The 17,631-nt window shown below is 64.6% G+C and overlaps 2 protein-coding genes across 6 annotated transcripts in view; one reads left to right on the forward strand and one right to left on the reverse strand.

Annotated features, from left to right (window-relative positions):
• TRAF7 (TNF receptor associated factor 7) overlaps positions 1-5,137 on the forward strand; it is a 29,546-nt gene extending 24,409 nt beyond the window's left edge. For all 4 annotated transcript variants that reach the window (XM_064390802.1, XM_064390803.1, XM_064390804.1 and 1 more), the window contains 7 exons: positions 697-736; positions 995-1,111; positions 2,089-2,211; positions 2,920-3,039; positions 3,453-3,584; positions 3,810-3,929; positions 4,439-5,137. In XM_064390802.1, the coding sequence (XP_064246872.1) occupies positions 697-736; positions 995-1,111; positions 2,089-2,211; positions 2,920-3,039; positions 3,453-3,584; positions 3,810-3,929; positions 4,439-4,453 (667 nt within the window). In that variant the 3' untranslated portion in view covers positions 4,454-5,137. The remainder of the gene's footprint in view (positions 1-696; positions 737-994; positions 1,112-2,088; positions 2,212-2,919; positions 3,040-3,452; positions 3,585-3,809; positions 3,930-4,438) is intronic.
• A 224-nt stretch (positions 5,138-5,361) lies between these two features.
• Positions 5,362-17,631, reverse strand: part of CASKIN1 (CASK interacting protein 1) — a 31,702-nt gene continuing 19,432 nt past the window's right edge. Inside the window, exons 11-21 of one of the 2 annotated variants that reach the window (XM_064390799.1) lie at positions 15,950-16,165; positions 14,041-14,148; positions 13,765-13,883; positions 12,654-12,741; positions 11,321-11,418; positions 11,102-11,212; positions 10,929-11,030; positions 10,388-10,526; positions 8,203-10,317; positions 7,706-8,099; positions 5,362-7,246 (exon numbers count right to left, since the gene is read on the reverse strand). In XM_064390799.1, the coding sequence (XP_064246869.1) occupies positions 7,150-7,246; positions 7,706-8,099; positions 8,203-10,317; positions 10,388-10,526; positions 10,929-11,030; positions 11,102-11,212; positions 11,321-11,418; positions 12,654-12,741; positions 13,765-13,883; positions 14,041-14,148; positions 15,950-16,165 (3,587 nt within the window). In that variant the 3' untranslated portion in view covers positions 5,362-7,149. The remainder of the gene's footprint in view (positions 7,247-7,705; positions 8,100-8,202; positions 10,318-10,387; positions 10,527-10,928; positions 11,031-11,101; positions 11,213-11,320; positions 11,419-12,653; positions 12,742-13,764; positions 13,884-14,040; positions 14,149-15,949; positions 16,166-17,631) is intronic. The other variant, XM_064390801.1, reaches the window with a different exon arrangement.

Below are 17,631 nucleotides of genomic sequence, written 5' to 3' on the forward strand. Positions count from 1 at the left end.
GCCTGGGGAGGAGGTGACACCTGCCATGGCACAGCTCCTGTCCCCAGGGCCTGGGGAGGAGGTGACACCTGCCATGGCACAGCTCCTGTCCCCAGGGCCTGGGGAGGAGGTGACACCTGCCATGGCACAGCTCCTGTCCCCAGGGCCTGGGGAGGAGGTGACACCTGCCATGGCACAGCTCCTGTCCCCAGGGCCTGGGAGGAGGTGACACCTGCCATGGCACAGCTCCTGTCCCCAGGGCCTGGGGAGGAGGTGACACCTGCCATGGCACAGCTCCTGTCCCCAGGGCCTGGGGAGGGGCTGGGTGACACCTGCCATGGCACAGCTCCTGTCCCCAGGGCCTGGGAGGAGGTGACACCTGCCATGGCACAGCTCCTGTCCCCAGGGCCTGGGGAGGAGGTGACACCTGCCATGGCACAGCTCCTGTCCCCAGAGCCTGGGGAGGAGGTGACACCTGCCATGGCACAGCTCCTGTGCCCAGGGCCTGGGGAGGAGGTGACACCTGCCATGGCACAGCTCCTGTCCCCAGGGCCTGGGGAGGGGCTGGGTGCCACCCTGCCATGGCACAGCTCCTGTGCCCAGGGCCTGGGGAGGAGGTGACACCTGCCATGGCACAGCTCCTGTCCCCAGGGCCTGGGGAGGAGGTGACACCTGCCATGGCACTGTCCCTCGGTGACCCCCTTTGTGTCATTGCAGGAACAAGCTGTACAGTGGCTCTGCTGACTGCACTATCATCGTGAGTACAACAGCAGCAGGGGCTGCCCCTCCTGTGCCAGGGGGCACTGATGCCCCTCCTGTGCTGGATCCACCCCTGGGGTGGGCTCGGGGCTTCCTGCAGGCTGCATTTCCCCCTCTCAGCTCCTGCAGGGGGTTGTGCTCTGGGCTGGGGCAGGGTGGCCTGCCAAGCCTCTCATGGGTGCTCTGCTTTGGTGGTTTTCACAGTGCTGGATTTGATCTTTTCCCAGCTAAGCCATTCCATGACTCTTGTTTGCAGGTCTGGGATATTCAAAACCTGCAGAAGGTGAACACGATCCGAGCACACGACAATCCTGTTTGCACTTTGGTCTCCTCACACAACATGCTCTTCAGTGGCTCCCTCAAAGCCATCAAGGTGCAGCTCCAGGGCTCCTGGGGACCAGGGGTACAAACTCTCAGGCAGAAGTGTCCAAAGAGGAAGGAAGTGGCATTTTGACCTGTAGGTGACCTTGTTGCTAAGGTCTCCTGAGCCACAGAGCAGCCAGCACTGCAGAGGTTTAGCCCATGCTCTGTGCTCAAGGGAAAGCTGTTCTCTGGCTGCAAAAACATTGTATATCTCCCAGCTCTAAACCTGAGGCTGCAGCTGGAGCATCCTGGCAGTTCCTGAGCGTGTGTGTGTGTGTCCTCAGGCCCCCAACAGACCTGCCCAGACCATTGGGAATTGTGCCTGGGCTCCAGAACTGGCTGGAGATTCAAGCTGTCTGTTTTGAAACTGCTTCCAAAGGATCTTGAGTCTGCATTCTGTACCTAAAACATGCAGAAATCAGGAGCAGCTTTTCAGGCTGCCCTTTAAAGCCTTGGCTAGGTTCCTGTGGTTCTGCTTCCAGCTCCTGGTGAGACAGCTTATGGGCCCGTCCATCTGTAAGAGGACTGTGCTCTTTTCTTCATCTGGGGCCTGGAGTGGTTCAGCTCTGGAGAGGGCTCAGGGCTGGAGCAGCCACACAACACAAGGAGAATTTGGGTTTGTCATCCCTGGCCACTTCCTGCCCATGAGCCAGGCAGGCTCAGAGTGGGGGAAGTGAGATCTGCCATCCCTGTGTGCCAGGGGTGGGAGCTCTGTGGAAGTGCAGGGCAGTTCCTTGCTGCAGCTGTGGTTTAGGCTGTGCTAGGGAAGGGTCTCTGCCAGCAAGAATGCAGGCTCCAGGCTGGCTCCCCCGGGGAATGTGCTTGCTCAGCACTTCTGGGTTTTATCAGCAAGTCAGTGGCGAGGCAATTCCCATCAGGCAGGAGAGCTGGCACAAGGATCCCCTCAAGAGCTGTGAGGGCAGGGAGGGTGGGCACTGCTGTCCACCCTGCCCAGCCCCACTGAGCTTCCTCCCCCTGTCTCCACAGGTCTGGGATATTGTGGGCACTGAGCTCAAGCTGAAGAAGGAGCTGACAGGTCTCAACCACTGGGTTCGAGCGCTGGTGGCTTCCCAGAACTATCTCTACAGTGGATCTTACCAGACCATCAAGGTGGGCCCTGGTGACACCCTGAGCCCCTCTCGTGTTCCCCTCTGTGCTCTGCACTGGGGCAGCAGCACCAGGGGCAGCTGCTGGGATGTGAGCACTGCTGACACGTGGGGTTTTCCTGTGCTGATTCCATCTCCTCAGGCTGGGCCTCGGCAGCTGCTGGGGAGGCTCACTGGGACAAACTGGGGCCTCAGCCGTGGCGCCTGGAGGCTGCCCCAGCCTTATCTGCACTGACACTCCTGCTGATAACGGGGCAAGGTCACTGGCTGGCTGCAGAGCTGCCATAAATCCGTGTGAGGGTTCCCCTCCTCTGTGCTGGCTCAGGTTCTCATGAATAGGTCACCTCTCAGCATCTGGGGAATGCAGGAAAACTGGAAGTTGCCCTTCTCAGTGTTAATGAATCTCTGTTAATTTGTCTGCGTTGGGTTTTAGTGCTGTCAAGGACTGGGCTGTGTGTGCACATGTGTGCAGTCACACACAAAGGGTGTGAAATCTCCACACAATGTTTCCAGCCTGGATATAAGTTGGGCAGCTAAATAAGATAACAGGGATTTGCTCTTTGGTGCTGAGCATTCCCAGCTGGATAGGTTTGTCCCTGAAGGTGTGGTCTGGGCCCACGGGGAGCCAGGCTGACTGTGCGTGGCAGAATGGCTGCAAGGGCTCTCCCCTGAGGAGAAAGGTCTGATCCTGCCTCTGCTCCATCCCTCTCAGATCTGGGACATCCGGAACCTGGAGTGTGTGCACGTGCTGCAGACGTCGGGAGGCAGCGTGTACTCCATCGCCGTGACCAACCACCACATCGTGTGCGGCACCTACGAGAACCTCATCCACGTACGGGCTGGGCTGCTGGCCTGGCAGGGCAGGGCTGGGGGTGGGCACCTGCCTCGGGCAGGCCCCTGGGCACAGCACCTGCCTCTGGCTGTACCTCGGGCACAGCACCTGGTTCTGGCTGTCTCCTGGGCACAGCACCTGCCTCGGGCTGTCTGCTCAGGCACAGCACCTGGCCCTGCCCATACCCTCGGGCACAGCACCTGGTTCTGGCTCTCCCTCGGCACAGCACCTGCCTCTGGCTGTCCCCTGGGCACAGCACCTGCCTCTGCCTGTCCCTCGGGCACAGCACTTGGCTCTGGCTGTCCCCTGGGCACAGCACCCGCTGGCACTGTGCGTGGGGGCAGGAACAGCTCTCGGGGCAGAGCTGGGTGGCCCCAGCACAGCGTGATACCCAAGCCCAGCTGTCCCCACAGGTGTGGGACATCGAGACCAAGGAGCAGGTGCGCACGCTGACGGGGCACGTGGGGACAGTCTACGCCCTCGCCGTCATCTCCACGCCCGACCAAACCAAAGTCTTCAGCGCCTCCTACGACCGCTCGCTCAGGGTGAGCAGGGGCTGGCTGGAGCCTGGGACAGCCCAGGAGCCCGAGGGAAGGGCGGGGGACCCCAGGGACCTCCGTGTGTCACCCGTGACACACAGCATCCCCGGTGCTGTGTGTCACCCGTGTCACCCGTGACACGCGGCATCCCCGGTGCCGTGTGTCACCCGTGACACGCGGCATCCCCGGTGCTCCGGGCTGCGCTCACTCACGCTGCCCGTGTCCCCGCAGGTGTGGAGCATGGACAACATGATCTGCACCCAGACCCTGCTGCGCCACCAGGGCAGTGTCACCGCGCTGGCCGTGTCCCGCGGCCGCCTCTTCTCCGGCGCCGTGGACAGCACTGTAAAGGTGGGTCTGCCCAGGCTTCTCCTGCACATCCAGTGCTGGAACTGGGGCATTAAATGGGTTAGGAGTCAGAGTGGCAGCAGGGTGGAGCCAGGTGAGGGTTGAGCTCTGCTCCCAGGGAGCAAGTGAGCAGACAAGAGGATGTAACCTCAAACTGGGCCAGGGGAGGTTCAGGTTGGACATCAGGAAGAATCTCTTCATGGAAGGGGCTGCTAAGGAAGGGGCTGTCCAGGGAGGTGGTGAAGTCCTCATCCCTGGAGGGGATTTCTGGATGTGGCACTCGGTGCTTCGGGCTGGGATCAGTCACAGGTTGGATTTGATAGTCTTGGAGGTCATTTCCAGCCTTAGTGATTCTGGGATTCTTTGAAACAAGGGGAGGTTCTCCACGGGCGGGAGGTTTCTGTCCTGACAGTGTTGTGGATGCTGGCAGTGCAGAGGGGAACTGGGGGATGAGGAGGAGCCCACAGGGCTGCTCAGGAGTCACTGCCTGCGGTGCCATCGTCTGCCCACAGGTCTGGACGTGCTAACGAGAGCGTCACACGAGTCCTGCACACTGAAAGACCAAAAACTCTCCCTCCATCGGCCTGTGGGTGACCACACCACTGAAAGGACTGCTGCAGCTCCTCCTGCACCGACACTGCCTGCTGCTGCTGCCCTTGGCGGGCACCTCTGCCCCACGGACACTCCAGGTGTTCCCTCAGCTCTGCCCCAGGTGATTGGAAAAGAGGAAGCTGTTCCAGTGCCAGTGCCCTCCTCTGCCTGTGCCACCCCAGCTGGGGGCACCCCCCGGCTGGGGCCGGGGTGACACTGGGCCTCGGGGCCAGGCCAGCACAGCCCGTGGCCAGCACCAGGACTGGACAGATCCGTGTGTCCTGGTGGGGACAGGCTGGGCCCTCTCCGTGGCAGGACTGAGCTTTAGGCTGTACCCTGGGTGGGCACCCGACCCCTTTCTGTCTCTGATATTTAATTTTACTGCCAAGGCCGATCCATGTGGGAAGAGGTGTTTCCTTGAGTAGCCAGGTACGATTTTTATGCCACAGCTAGTTCTCAAATCAAGTTCCACAAGCCCATTGTTCACCACCCTGTAATAATGGTCTCCACATTAAAGACAAAAAGCCTCCGTTGCATTTTTACTCACATTTTCTACTGTTTTTAAGATTGTAATATAGATTTGATTATTTCTTCATTGACAATAAAAGCAGAAAGAGTTGTTCCTGCCCGGTGTGAGTTATTGCAGGGAGCCAGCAGCCAGCACTGGCCCCGTGGGGTGAAAATTGCAGTGTCTGGGCCCTACATTCCATGGGGGACAGTCCCAGCCAGCCCCAGCACCCACAGAGGCACCCAGGGGTGCCCACAGACTGTGCAGCACAAACACCCAGCAAAACACGAGGACTCGGGAGGGCTTGGGGACACAAACAGTGGTGGCAGCCCGGCAGGGGTTTTATTTTTTTATTTTTGTTTAAATATTTGTTGCCAGACTTGGTATAGGAGCAAACGTCTTCACAGCACCACGAGCCATCTACAATTCAGAATAGGAAGAATAAAGACGAGTAGAGGTGAAATCTAAGCACAGAAGAGCAGGGAGCAGCACCAAGATGCAGAGCTGGACAGATGGGATACGATACAGAGTCCATAACTTAATCATAAAAAATATATATATGTATATATCCATCATGTAGAACTTTATGGATTTTTTTTTTTTTTAGATACATATTTTTTTTCTTTTCAACAGATATTTTCAGGCGGGTGATTTATTTATTTTTTTAAATTATTTTTAAAGGTTTTTTTTTTTTGTGTTTTGTTGGTTTTTTTTTTTCCAAAAGAAATTTCAAAGTTGTGCCAAACACATCTGGATCAGCGACCACAACAGGAGAGACAGGGGAGACAGGGCAGGGAGGGAGAGGGAAGGAGGGAGAGACCACTCCACGTCTCGAGAGAAAGAAAGGAACAGCAACACTTTTGTTTGGAAACCACAAGCAAAAAATGCATTCATCAGGACTCAAGCGACTGAACCAGACTCCAACTCCAGTTTGTACAGGAATTTACAGCGGCGCATCCCGCGGGACGCGCCGGGCACACGCACCCGCGTGCACACCCACGCACACCCACACGCACCCCGACACAGACCACAGCAAAAGCAACAAAAGGAACCAAACCAAACCCCGAAGACACTCCAAAAGAAATGAAACACCTCCAGCGTAGGAATTAACGAAAACCTCCATAAAACAAGGCACATCCTTTGAGTTCGGAACGGTGGAAAAAGAAAGACGCGACACTGAATCCCAACGGAAAACCCGACCAGAACCGCTCGCACGTACCTTCCACCCAGAGAAAAGGTAAATATTGTGCTACTCTTAGAATGAGTTTGCCACAAGACACACAGCTTAGTATAATCTAATAGTTTTTCTCAAGCTAAAATCCAGTTTTCTCTTGATTTCTTTTAAACTGCTTTATATATAATTGCTAATATTTTTAAATCTTTTAAATATATATTTGTTAAAGTTTATTTCTTTTTTATTATTTTGGGATAGGGGGAAATCTGCTTTATATCTTTTTTTTTTATTATTTTTTTTTCCCCTCCAATAAATTAATACTTTTTATTTTATAGCTTATCACCGTCCTGTCCCCAGGCGGGGAGGGGCCGGGCAGGGGCACGTCCCGCTGCCCCCAGGGCCACCGCCAGCCTTGCCCGCCCCCCGCCAACGCCGACCGAGAAAGAAAACAAAGTTTAAAAATCAAAATTAAAAACGGAGCAAAGAAACCCAAGTGCGTTTGCCCGCCCGGCCCCGCCACCAGCAAACGCCATGGGTGACACGCGGCTGGCGGAGCCACCGCCGGGCAGGGCTTGTGCTACATTCGGGTGGCGGTGACCCGCGGCTGGCAGGGCACGGGCGGCCACCGGACGGGTCACTCGGGAGCCCCCCGGAGCCCCGGCCCGGAGCGTGTTGCTTTGTTTCTTCTGTTGGGTTTTATTTCTGTGGTTTTTGTTTTTTTGTTGTTTTTTTTTTGCTTCTGCAAAAGGGAGTCCTGCCGGAGCCGGCGCCGAGTCCGTGAGCACAATCCTGAGGTATCTTCTTCTTTGTGCAAACCCCGAGGGACGGGATGTCCGGGAGGGGACGGCTGTACAAAGGGGACGGGGGGAGGGCGGCGGGGCCGGGGGGTCGTGGATCGTTGTGCCCTTGTGCCCACGTAAGCCCTGAGGTTCTCGGGGCCCTGGCGCCCCTCACTCCAGCATGGCATCCAGCTGGTCCGCCAGGTCGTCGAACATGCTGCCGATGTCGTCCAGGATGCTCACGGTGCTCTTCGACTCCACGGCCGAGCTGGGGACCGACAGGGACGGGTCAGGGCAGGCAGGGACAGGGACACGGCACAGCCCCAGGGCCCCATGGCATGGCACTCCTGCCCCTTTGCGCTGCGGTGCCCAGCACTGTGTCCCCGGTGAACTGGGACAGTGTTCTAGCTCCATGTCCCCGGTGAACTGGGACAGTGTTCTAGCTCCACGTCCCCAGTGTCCCCTCTGCAAGACAGGCCCCAGGGCACCCACAGGCCTAGGTCCCCCTGCCCATACTGCTCCAGCGAGATGTCCTTCAGTGTCACCTCCCCAGGGCGGTTCCAGCCAGGGTCCCCTGGTGCTCCACCAGTGTCCCCAAGCACCATCCCACTCCCACTGTGGTGTCACACCTGACCCCCGTGCATGGTCCTTTTGGCCTCCCGTGCTCGGGGGCACCGAGTCGCCTCACACCCTCCCGAGACCCCCACCCACCCCTGCAGCCCCTTACTCTGCCGCCTGACTGTCCTCCTGCTTGATCTTCTCCTCCACCGCCTGCAGCGCGGCTGCCAGGGACGCGCTCGTCTCCTCCAGCTTCTGCTGCGCCAGCTCGGGGCCGGCAGCGTCCACGGACGGGCTGGCGATGGTGGAGCGGGGCGGCTTCACCGGCACCTGCTGGGGCTGCGCGCCGGGCGACAGGGGCTTGGCGGGGCTGGAGCAGAGCGAGGGCGGCGTGCTGGAGGGCTTGGCCGCGGGGCTCAGCTGCCGGGCTGGCGACGGGGCCGGCGTGGAGCTGGCGCTCACCGACTGGATGGCGGCGTGGGGCTTGGGGGGCTTGGGCGCCGTGGGGGGCGGCGTGGGCTTGGGGGACACCGGCGGCGGCGTGCCATGGACCCGCTTCACCTCTGCGGAGAGAAGGGAGAGGGGCAGGAGGGCGGCGGGGCCGGCTGGGACCCCCGGCGTCCGCCCCGCGGAGCGCCCGTCCCGGCGGGCTGCCGGGGCACCTACCTGGGCTGCCGGGGCTTGGGATGGGCACCTTTTTGGGGACGGGCACCGGCGGCCCAGGCATCTTCTGAGGCGGCTGCGTCAGCACGGGCTTGGGGGACACCGGCGGCTTGAAGGGCTTCTTGGGCTCGGCGGGCGGCGGGACGAGCTCGGGGCCGTCGGGGCGGGCGGCGGGCGGCGGGGTGGGCGGCGGCTCGGCCCCGCTCAGCTCCGAGGCCGGCCGCCGCTTCACGGTGCCGGTGCCGTTCTGGTACACGGCCAGCGCCGCCGGCTCCAGCGCCGGCTCCTTGTCCTTGGCTTTGGGCCGGCGCTTGACGGTGTCGGACTCGGTGAGGACGAAGCGCACGCCGTCCTGCTGGCTCTGCCTGGCCCGGATCCGCCGCTTGAGCGTGGCGCTGGCCTCCACCTTGGCCAGGTCGCCGTGGCGGTGGGCCGGGGACAGCCCCTCGCCCGCCTCGCCGCGGGCCGGCCCCAGGGGCCGCGGCCGCTGCTTGATGGTCAGGGTGCCGTCCTCGGCGAACGGGATGCCGTCGGGGGAGCCGCCGCGCTCCACCCGCAGCCGCTCGCCGGGGCCGTCGGCGGCCGCCTCCGACCGCACGCTGTCGGCGCGCTCGCGGCGGGCGGCTGCCACCAGCCCGGTGACGGGGCCGCTGATGGTCCGGCGCCGGTTCACCACCTCCCCGTCCAGCCCGATGGCCTCCTTGTGCTTGACGGTGGCCAGGACGGTGGCCACGCGGGCGCGGTCGGGGCTGCCCGGGGGCGGCCCGGGCTGTAGGTAGTATCCCTCGGGCGCCTTGGCCGGTACCGGCGCCGGCCCGGCTGCCACGTGCGGCTTCTGCAGCGCCAGGGCGCGGGCCCCGCCGCCGATGGAGGACATCTCCAGCATGGCCGCGATGCTGCGCACGCTGCCGGCGCTGCCCGTGTCCACGCTGCCGCCCAGGTCGCTCGCCCGCCGCTGCTCCCGGCGCCCCTCGCCCTCAGCGCTCGGGGCTGCGACGGCCGCCTCGCCCTCACCCTCCTTGGGGAAGTCCTCGGCCATGCCGGCGCTGGAGATGGCGGAGCTGGAGCGCTTGGGAGGGGGCGGCGGGGGTCCCTTCTTCTTGGGGCGGACGGCGAAGGACTGGCTGCGGTTGACGTTCTTGTCGCCGCCGGCGGGTGCCCGCACCGAGTGGCTGCGGCCCACGCGGCGCTGCACGGTGGCGTAGGGCCCCGCGTCGGGCACCAGCAGCTCGTCCCGCTCCTGCTCGCTGTCGGAGGCGGCGTAGCGGTTCAGGCTGTGCGCCCGCTTCTTCGGCCTGCCCGGCTCCTCCTCGCCCTCGCCCGCCGGCGGCAGGCACAGCACGGGCACCGAGACGGGCAGCACGGGCACGCCCGGCGGCGCCGGCTCGCCCTCGGCGGGCTGCGGCAGCACGTAGGCGAAGCCGCGGTGCGTGGGCGACTGGGGCAGGGAGCGGGGCGATGCCGGGCGCTCGCCGGGCGGCAGCAGCTGCGGGGTGGGCTTCACCTTGGCGGTGGCGTGAGCGGCCGCCGGGCCCTGCGGGGACGAGGGTCGTGCCTTGCCGGGGGTCTGCGGTGGAGTCAGCTGCCCGGCAGAGGCCGGGAAGGGCTGCCGGGGCTTGCCGGGCACCGGGGGCACGCTGGCGCGCTTCACGGGGTGGCCGTGCCGCGGCGGGCGGCTCTCCTTGGGCGGCGCAGGGGGGCTCTCCCCGGCCCCCTCCGCCAGGTACTCCTGGCTCTTGGAGATGGCGGCGGCCGGGGGGCCCCGCGGGCCGTCCCCCAGCAGCTCCTGCGAGCTGCTCATCAGCCGGGCGCGGCCGCCCAGCGCCGGCGGCGAGCGGTACCCGGGGGCCGCGGGGTTCGCCGCCTTCTCGGGGGGCTCCTCGGGGCCTTCGCCCGTGATGGCCACCTGCAGCTCGCTGCTGAGCTCGCTGTCCTGGAACGTGGTCATCTTGGGCGACTGGCACTCGGGCGGCTCCGGCGGCGGGGACTCGATGGCCAGCACCTCTGGGCTCGGCCCCGACGCCTTCCTCTTCAGCGTGCCCGGCTCGTACTTGCCCAGCTCAGCGCGCTGCAGCTCCGCCAGCTTCTTCACCGCCAGCATCAGCTTCTTCTGGTGGCCTGGGGGCGGCACGCGCCGTCAGTGTCCCCGCCGGGGCCACCGCAGGCAGCGCCGCGCGCGGGGCCTTACCCAGCTTGGTGATGCCGATCTCCTGCAGGTCCTCCCAGGTGATGTCGGTGATGAAGTCGATGTTCTCGTAGCCGTTCTCCACCAGCACCTTGTAGTACTGGGACAGGCCGATCATGGAGAGCCACAGCGCCAGGTTGGCCTGGGGTGGGGTGCGGGGCTCAGCAGCAGCTGGCAGCAGGGTCTGGCCCCGCCACCCCAGGCACCCACGGGAGATCCCATCCTGCCGGGACATCCCAGCCCCGGGGAACTCTCCCTGTGCCCCACAAGCATCGTGAGCTACTGCCAGCCCTGCTCCCATGGAAGCCTCTCACTGTGCCGGGACACTGGGGCACGAGGGGTGTCACAGTGCCACATCCACCGGGGTGACAGCTGGCAGCAGCCTGGTGCTCCCTGGGGAGCTGCCAGGAGGGGACGTGGGCAGCTCTGGGACCACGGAGCCAGCTCCCACCCTTGCCCAGTGCCACCCCGCCCGGAAGACAGGAAGGGACTCATTGTCACCACGGCTGTGGCTTCTGTCCCCCTGGCCCCACACCGCCCTCACCGGTTTGTACTCGGGCAGCCACTCGGGGATGTTGAGGTTGTTGATCTCGGAGGCGATCTTCTTCCTGTGGCCCGGCTTGGTGACCCCGATGGCCGTGAGGTCCTGGGGCAGAGAGGGGGGGTCAGTGCCGCCCTGCTCCGGCCGTGCCCCCCTCCCAGCGCCCCCGGCCCCACCTCCGGCGTCATCCGGCTGATGGTGGTGATGTCGTAGCCGGCGTTGATGAAGTTGGGAGCGTAGAGCTGCAGCTGGAACTTGCAGAGCCACTGGTACACGGCCTCCGAGCTCTGGGGCGAGAGGGACAGATGGACGGGGGCAGCTCTGGGGAGGGGGACCCGCCACTCCTGCCCGTGTCCCCCAAAGCTGTCCCCACGGCACCCGGCGCTCCCCCTCACCTTCCCCTCTGACGGCGGCTCCATTTTCTTCAGCTGGGGCTCGGCGGGGGGCTGGGGGGCGTAGGGGGAGCTGGCCACGCTCTGCGACCGCGACGAACCTGCCGGAGGGGCAGCGGTCAGCGCGGCTGGGGCTGCCCAGCCCGGGCTCTGGGGGAAGGGAGAGCCGAGCCCTGCCCTGGGCGGGATGCCACAGCCCCAGCCCAGGTTGGCAGCGCCAAGGGAGGCGCAGGAGAGCGGCAGCCAGCCCACAGCAGCCCGGAGCAGCCGCGGTGCCCCGGACAGGGCGCTGCTCCTCGGGGAGGGGCGGGCGAGCTGCTGCACCCAGCGCGGCCCCGGGCAGAGGGACTCAGCCAGACCTGTCCTGAGCCAGTGTCCCCGGAGCCCAGGCAGCAGCCAGGGGGGTCTCTATGCCCAAAACCCTCTGGCCCCACTCCTGTGGCCTTGCCACCCGCCAGGCAGCCTCATACGAGCTGTTCATCCCTTGGTGCCCTCCCTCCAGGGTAAGGAGGGCTGCCCTGAAATTTTCCCCGCATGTTTCTGATCAGGATGAGCAAGAGAAGCCCCTTCCCCCCACCACCAGCAACTGCATCTTCCGTGTGTGTGTCTCTGTGTGTGTGTGCATGTGTGTGTGCGTGCATCCTCCCTGCGTGTGCACCCTTCGGGCACCCGCATCCCTCTCGCGTGGGCATCCTGCTCACATGTGCATCCCTCTGCCGTGTGCATCTCCCTCACGTCTGCATCCCACTCGCGTCTGCATCGCTCCAGCGATGTTTCCCCCTCTCCCTAGCAACGTCTGCGCCCCCTCCCCGCGTGCCCACCCCACTCCCCTGCGCGCGTCCCCCTGCCCAGGTCTCTCTGCCTCCCCGCAGCCCCCTCCCTCCCCGCAGCCCGGCCGGCTCCGGGCGTCCCCCCGCGCCCACCCCCGCGTGTGCGTGTCCCGTCTGTCCCCCCGACTCCCGGGCACGTGCCACTCCCGCGGCGTGGGCACCCCGGTGGCGTGGCCATGCTCCCCGCAGCCCCCCGGACGGCGGTGGCGGGGGGGGACCCCGCTCGGGCTCCAGCAGGGCTGGCGGGGGGCCAGGGAAGGGAAGGGGCCGGGGAGCAGCGGTGCCCCCCCTGCCCGCCCCACGCCGCCCCCCGCCCCCCACGGGCCCCCACTAACCGAGGCAGGAGAAGGCCTGGCAGCAGCCGAAAGGCGAGAGAGTCATTTTTTACCCACACGTTTTTCTTCTGGCGACGGGTGCCGTGGCAATAAAAAAAAAGACAAATCCCTGGATCCACGGCACGGCCAGGGCTCCTCCTGCTCCGGCAGCCGGGCGGCCGCAGCACGCACCTGCGGGGATGTCCTGCGCCTTGGCCGGCCCATCGCCCACGGCAGACTCTTGCGCAGAAGCCTTCTGGGAAAGGACCGTTGCCAGCAGCTGAAAAACACCCGGCAAGGGGGGAGAGCAGGCAGGAGTGAGGCGGGCGGAGGGCGCCGCGGGCCGGGGGGTGCGTGTCGCGGGTGTCGCGGGTGTCGCGGGTACCGCGGATGCTGCGGGCGCTGCGGGTGCTGCCAGCTCGGGCGAGGGTGGGCAGGGAGGGTTGCAGCAGATTTCGGCGGCAGCGGGGAGAGCGGGAGCAGCAGATGGTGCCTTGCCGGCTGCAGGAGCCCACGGCACCACCGCACCCCAAAGCCAGCCTGGCACATGCCCAGCCCGGGCTGCGGGCACGGGCTGCGGGGTCCCTGTGCCCATGCACTGAGCCCCCCTGGCTGGCAGCGTGCTGTGGCCCAGGGGCACGCGGGCATGGCAGGCAGGGGGCCAGGGGACGTGGGCTGGTGGGTGCCATCGCCAGGAATGGGACAGCCCAGGGGCAGTGCAGGGCTGTTGTGCCAGTGGTGGCAGGGCAGCGTGCAGCACGGTGTGCGGTGCTGGTGGCAGCAGTGCATGGTGGCAGTGTGCCATGTTGGTGGCAGCAATGCATTGGTGACAGCGTGCCATGTTGGTGGCAGCAGTGCACTGGTGACAGTGTGCCGTGTTGGTGGCAGCAATGCATTGGTGACAATGTGCCATGTTGGTGGCAGCAGTGCATTGGTGACAGTGTGCCGTGTTGGTGGCAGCAGTGCACTGGTGACAATGTGCCATGTTGGTGGCAGCAGTGCACTGGTGGCACTGTGCCATGCCAGTGGCAGCAGCGTTGGCAGGGCAGGGCAGAGCTCAGTGCAGAGGTCCCTGCGAGTGGCAGCACAGCCATGGCACAGCAGCCCTGATGGACCTGTGGAATGTTTTGCAGGGGCAGCACTCAGGGGCCGGGTGGAGGGGACACGCTGGTGGCCGCTGTTGGTGACAGCACAGCTGGTGACACACAGGGCAAGGATGAGAGTGCACAGCACCCGGTGAAGCACCAGCTGAGGTCAGGGCAGGCAGGACTGCAGCCAGCAGCAGCTGGCACGGCCGCCTTACCTTGACGCCTTCGGAGCCGGCGTGCAGGGCGTGCGCCCCGCTGCCCGCGCTCTGCCCGCTCCCCGAGCTGCGCGCCGAGGCCACGCTGCCCGTGCTGCCCAGGCTGCTGCGGTCACCACCTGCGCAGAGGAGAGGCTGTCAGGGCCCCGAGCCCTCAGGGGACCCCGCGGCGCGGCCGTGCCCGCTGGAGCCAGGTGCCCCGTGCCCCAGCAGGTGCCCCGTGCCCACTGGAGCCAGGTGCCCCGTGCCCCAGCAGGTGCCCCGTGCCCGCCGTACCTGCGAAGGGTTTCCGCAGCACCCAGATCTCCTCGGCGGGGGCTGGCGCGGCCGATCCGCCCTGCGATGGTGACAGGTGGGACGGGCTCATGTCGGCCCCGCGGGACCCTTGGTGGCAGAGCAGAGAGAGTGCCCGTCAGGCGTGTGGCTCTGCCCTCGGGCTGCACGGGTTGGCACGGGGAGGTGACCACGGCCCTGGGACTGGCGCTGCTGCACGTGGGGACAGCCCCACAGGGGAGGCGTGGGGAAGGCTGTGGCCGTGCCCAGGGATGCCAGAGCCATCCTAGGGCCCTGTCCCCCGCCAAGCTGGCAGAGGTGACAGTGAGCAGCCCTGGGCCCGTCGTGCAGAGTGTCCCCTCCTCACTGCCAGCCAGGGACAGGCCCATGGTGGGGTGTTCCCGTGCCCTGGCTGAGCCTGGACAAGGGACAGGGACTGTGTCATCCCTTCACAGACAGGATGGGGACATGACCCAGTGCAGGAGCAAAGGGAGCTGGGCAAACTCAAGCAGTGGGGAGCAGGGTTCCCACCCCACTGTCCCCTGTCCCAGGCAGTGCTGGCCATGTCCCTGCAGCTGCCTGCACCCATCTGTGGGGACACAGGGGCCATGCAGGGCCAGGCACCAGGTGCTGGAACCCTGGTGACACACAGGGGACACAGCAGTGCATGAGAGGACCTGGACCTCCTCTGGGGCACAGCCTGAGGGTCACCCCAGGGCACAGCTCCTCACCAGCTCACTGTGCTGGCCACCTCTGCCAGGTCCCACTTGCACCAGGGACACCCAGGGGGGAAAACACCATCCTGTGAGACAGACAACAGCCCTACAAGGCCAGTGCTGCCATGGCCCCACCACGGCTCTGCCACTGTCCTGCCAGCCACGGGGCACTGCCACCCTGCTACCAGCCATGGGGCGTTACCAGCTCACTGCCAGCCACGGGGCACTGCCACCCTGCCACCAGCTGAGGGACATTGTCACCCCACTGCCAACCAGGCCAGTTCTGTTCATGGAGCTGCTCACTCCAGCAGCACCAACCGTAGCAGGGGACAGGTGGCACAAGGTGATAAATGCACTGAAGGAGCACAGCAGGGGACAAACAGCCTCACCAGGTCAGGCTGGGACATCCCCGAGCTGCCATGGTCACACCAGGAGGAGCCTGGGCTTGTGCAGCTCCATGTGACCCCAGCAGGAGACAAAGCCCCAGAGTAAAGAAGTGCTCCCTTGTCCCCAGTGCCAGCACGGCCACCCAGTGCCCCCAGCACAACCTCCTTAGCCGCTGCCACCAGGGCATGTGCCAAGCCCCTGGCCCCAGCCATCGAGGACTGCACCCCTGCAACCCCTGGGTGCTCCTGACGCAGGGCCCTGCAGCATCACCCCTGCCTGTGTCCTGGGGACGGTCCCCAGGGTTCAGCTGGCTCTGCCTGCGCTGAGCCAGCCCCGAGAGCATCCCCTGGGAGAGCCCCCAGAGCCGCAGCCCCTTCCAGCTCCCGTGCACAGCCACGGCTGCTCAGAGCCGGGCCCTGCAGGGAGGCTGTGCCACAGAGCATCCCGAGCCCGTGGCACAGAGCTGTGGCACTGCGCTGCCAGCCCTGCCCTGGCACAGGGCTCTGAGTGCCCTGGGGGTGCCCACGCACCCGGAGAGGAGCGCAGGGACCGCGGGGACACCGGGGTGGGGTGGGTGGCTGTGCCCTGGCACACGGAGTGCCGGCGGCGCTGGAGGGCTGCGGGGGGAGCGATGGCACGCGTGTGCCACCCCAGTGCCCCCACTGCACGCATGCAGGCGCATGCACAGCTGCATGCACACACAGCCCCCGGCGAGGGGGAGAGGCCGAGCAGAGAGAAAAGACTCGACACACGCTTTAAAGGAAAAGGAAGGAAAATCCATGGAGAGCACGAAGCGAGCGGTGAACTACCTTGTCCGTAACGCGGCTCGTCGGCACTGCTAGGGGAGAGCCTGTGATAGCCAAAGGAACTGAAAAGAGTCTGATGGGAATGTGGTGGTGGAGGTGGAGGTGGAGGCAGGGAATGGAACGGATGGGACGAGGCGTCACCGTTTAGCACAGCAGCCCCGTAAGCCGGGAGCGGGATCTTTTGGAAGTGTTGGGGGATTGTTACAGTCTCCCATGAACCTGATAATAAAACATAACAAGAGACAAAATGAAAAGAATCCAAATGATAGAGACACGCTCAGTGCCGCCAAAAAAGAAAAAAAAAAAAAAGAGGAAAGAAAATAAATGAAAATTAAAGAAAGAGGGGGAAAGGCAGCAAACCAAAAAAGCGACCAAAGGGATGTGGAGAAGGCAGAACCGAGCCCAGCCGGTGCGGGGCGGAGCCGAGGGGCGGCAGCGGGAGCTCAGCACACGCACAGCCCGGAGCAGGGCACGGGCACATCCCGCGGGGCCGGCACGGACACTGGCACAGCCCCAGGGGTCAGACCCCGGGGTCCCACAGCCAGGCCGGGCTGGGGCTGCAGCACCCCCGTGTCCAGGGGTGAGCTGTGACACAGCGCCTGCACCCCAAACTGCTGCCTCACTGCAGCCAGTGGAGTGGCTACAGAACTCCCCAGCCTGGCTGGCACTGCTGAGGGCCAGCTGCAGCCCAGGAGCCACAGGGCACAGCCCAGGAGACATGGATGGCATCCCAGGATGGCATCTCTGGTACTGGCACACAACCCAGGCCTGGAGGGTGGCACTGCCCCCTGTCCAGCACCAGGTGCCTCCAGGGTGCTGTGGGCTGCCTGGCAGCCACTTGTGCTGCCACGCTCCTGAGACACTGCTCGAGTGCCACCATGCCCTGCCCATGTCCCTGTGGTGTGGCTGTCCCCAGGATCCTGTCCCAGGGCTGGCTGATGTGGGGCCTTTCAGTGCTGCCTGCAGAGGCACCAGCCCCACTGAGACTCTCCTGGCCGAGGGCACAGCCCAGGGACATCCCAAGGGGCTGCACAGGAGCCCAAAGGGATGACAATGGGAATGGGGATGAGAACGGGCAGCCACAGGGCAGGGGAGCAGGGGCCAATCCTTGAGATGGCCCCTGGCTGGGAAGAGTCTCTGTGTGGCAGCATCAGCTCCCTGGCACTGGTGCCCAGCCCCTGCACAGACCCTGAGCACCAGCTCCTGCCACCCCACTGCTGTGCCCATCTCCCCAAACCACAGTGACACCCCTGGGTCTCCTCATGCACCTCAAACATCTCTCCCAGCCCAAGGGCAGCCAGGGCTGACCCTCGAGCACCCCAGGGCTGACCCTCAAGCACCCTAGGGCTGACCCTCGAGCACCCCAGAGCTGACCCTCGAGCACCCCGGGGCTGACCCTCGAGCACCCCAGAGCTGACCTTGAACACCCCAGGGCTGACCTTGAGCACCCCAGGGCTGACCTTGAACACCCCAGGGCTGACCTTGAACACCCCAGGGCTGGCCCTGGAGCACCCCAGGGCTGACCCTCGAGCACCCCAGGGCTGACCTTGAACACCCCAGAGCTGACCCTGGAGCACCCCAGGGCTGCCAGCACCACCCCCAGGACACCAGCCCCACAGTCACAACGGGAACACGGTCCCTGCACACTCAGTGGGAGCACCAGCCCCACAGGCACGAGGAGGACG

The sequence above is a fragment of the Passer domesticus genome, chromosome 15 (genome assembly GCF_036417665.1).
Source record: "Passer domesticus isolate bPasDom1 chromosome 15, bPasDom1.hap1, whole genome shotgun sequence".
Lineage (NCBI taxonomy): Eukaryota > Metazoa > Chordata > Aves > Passeriformes > Passeridae > Passer > Passer domesticus.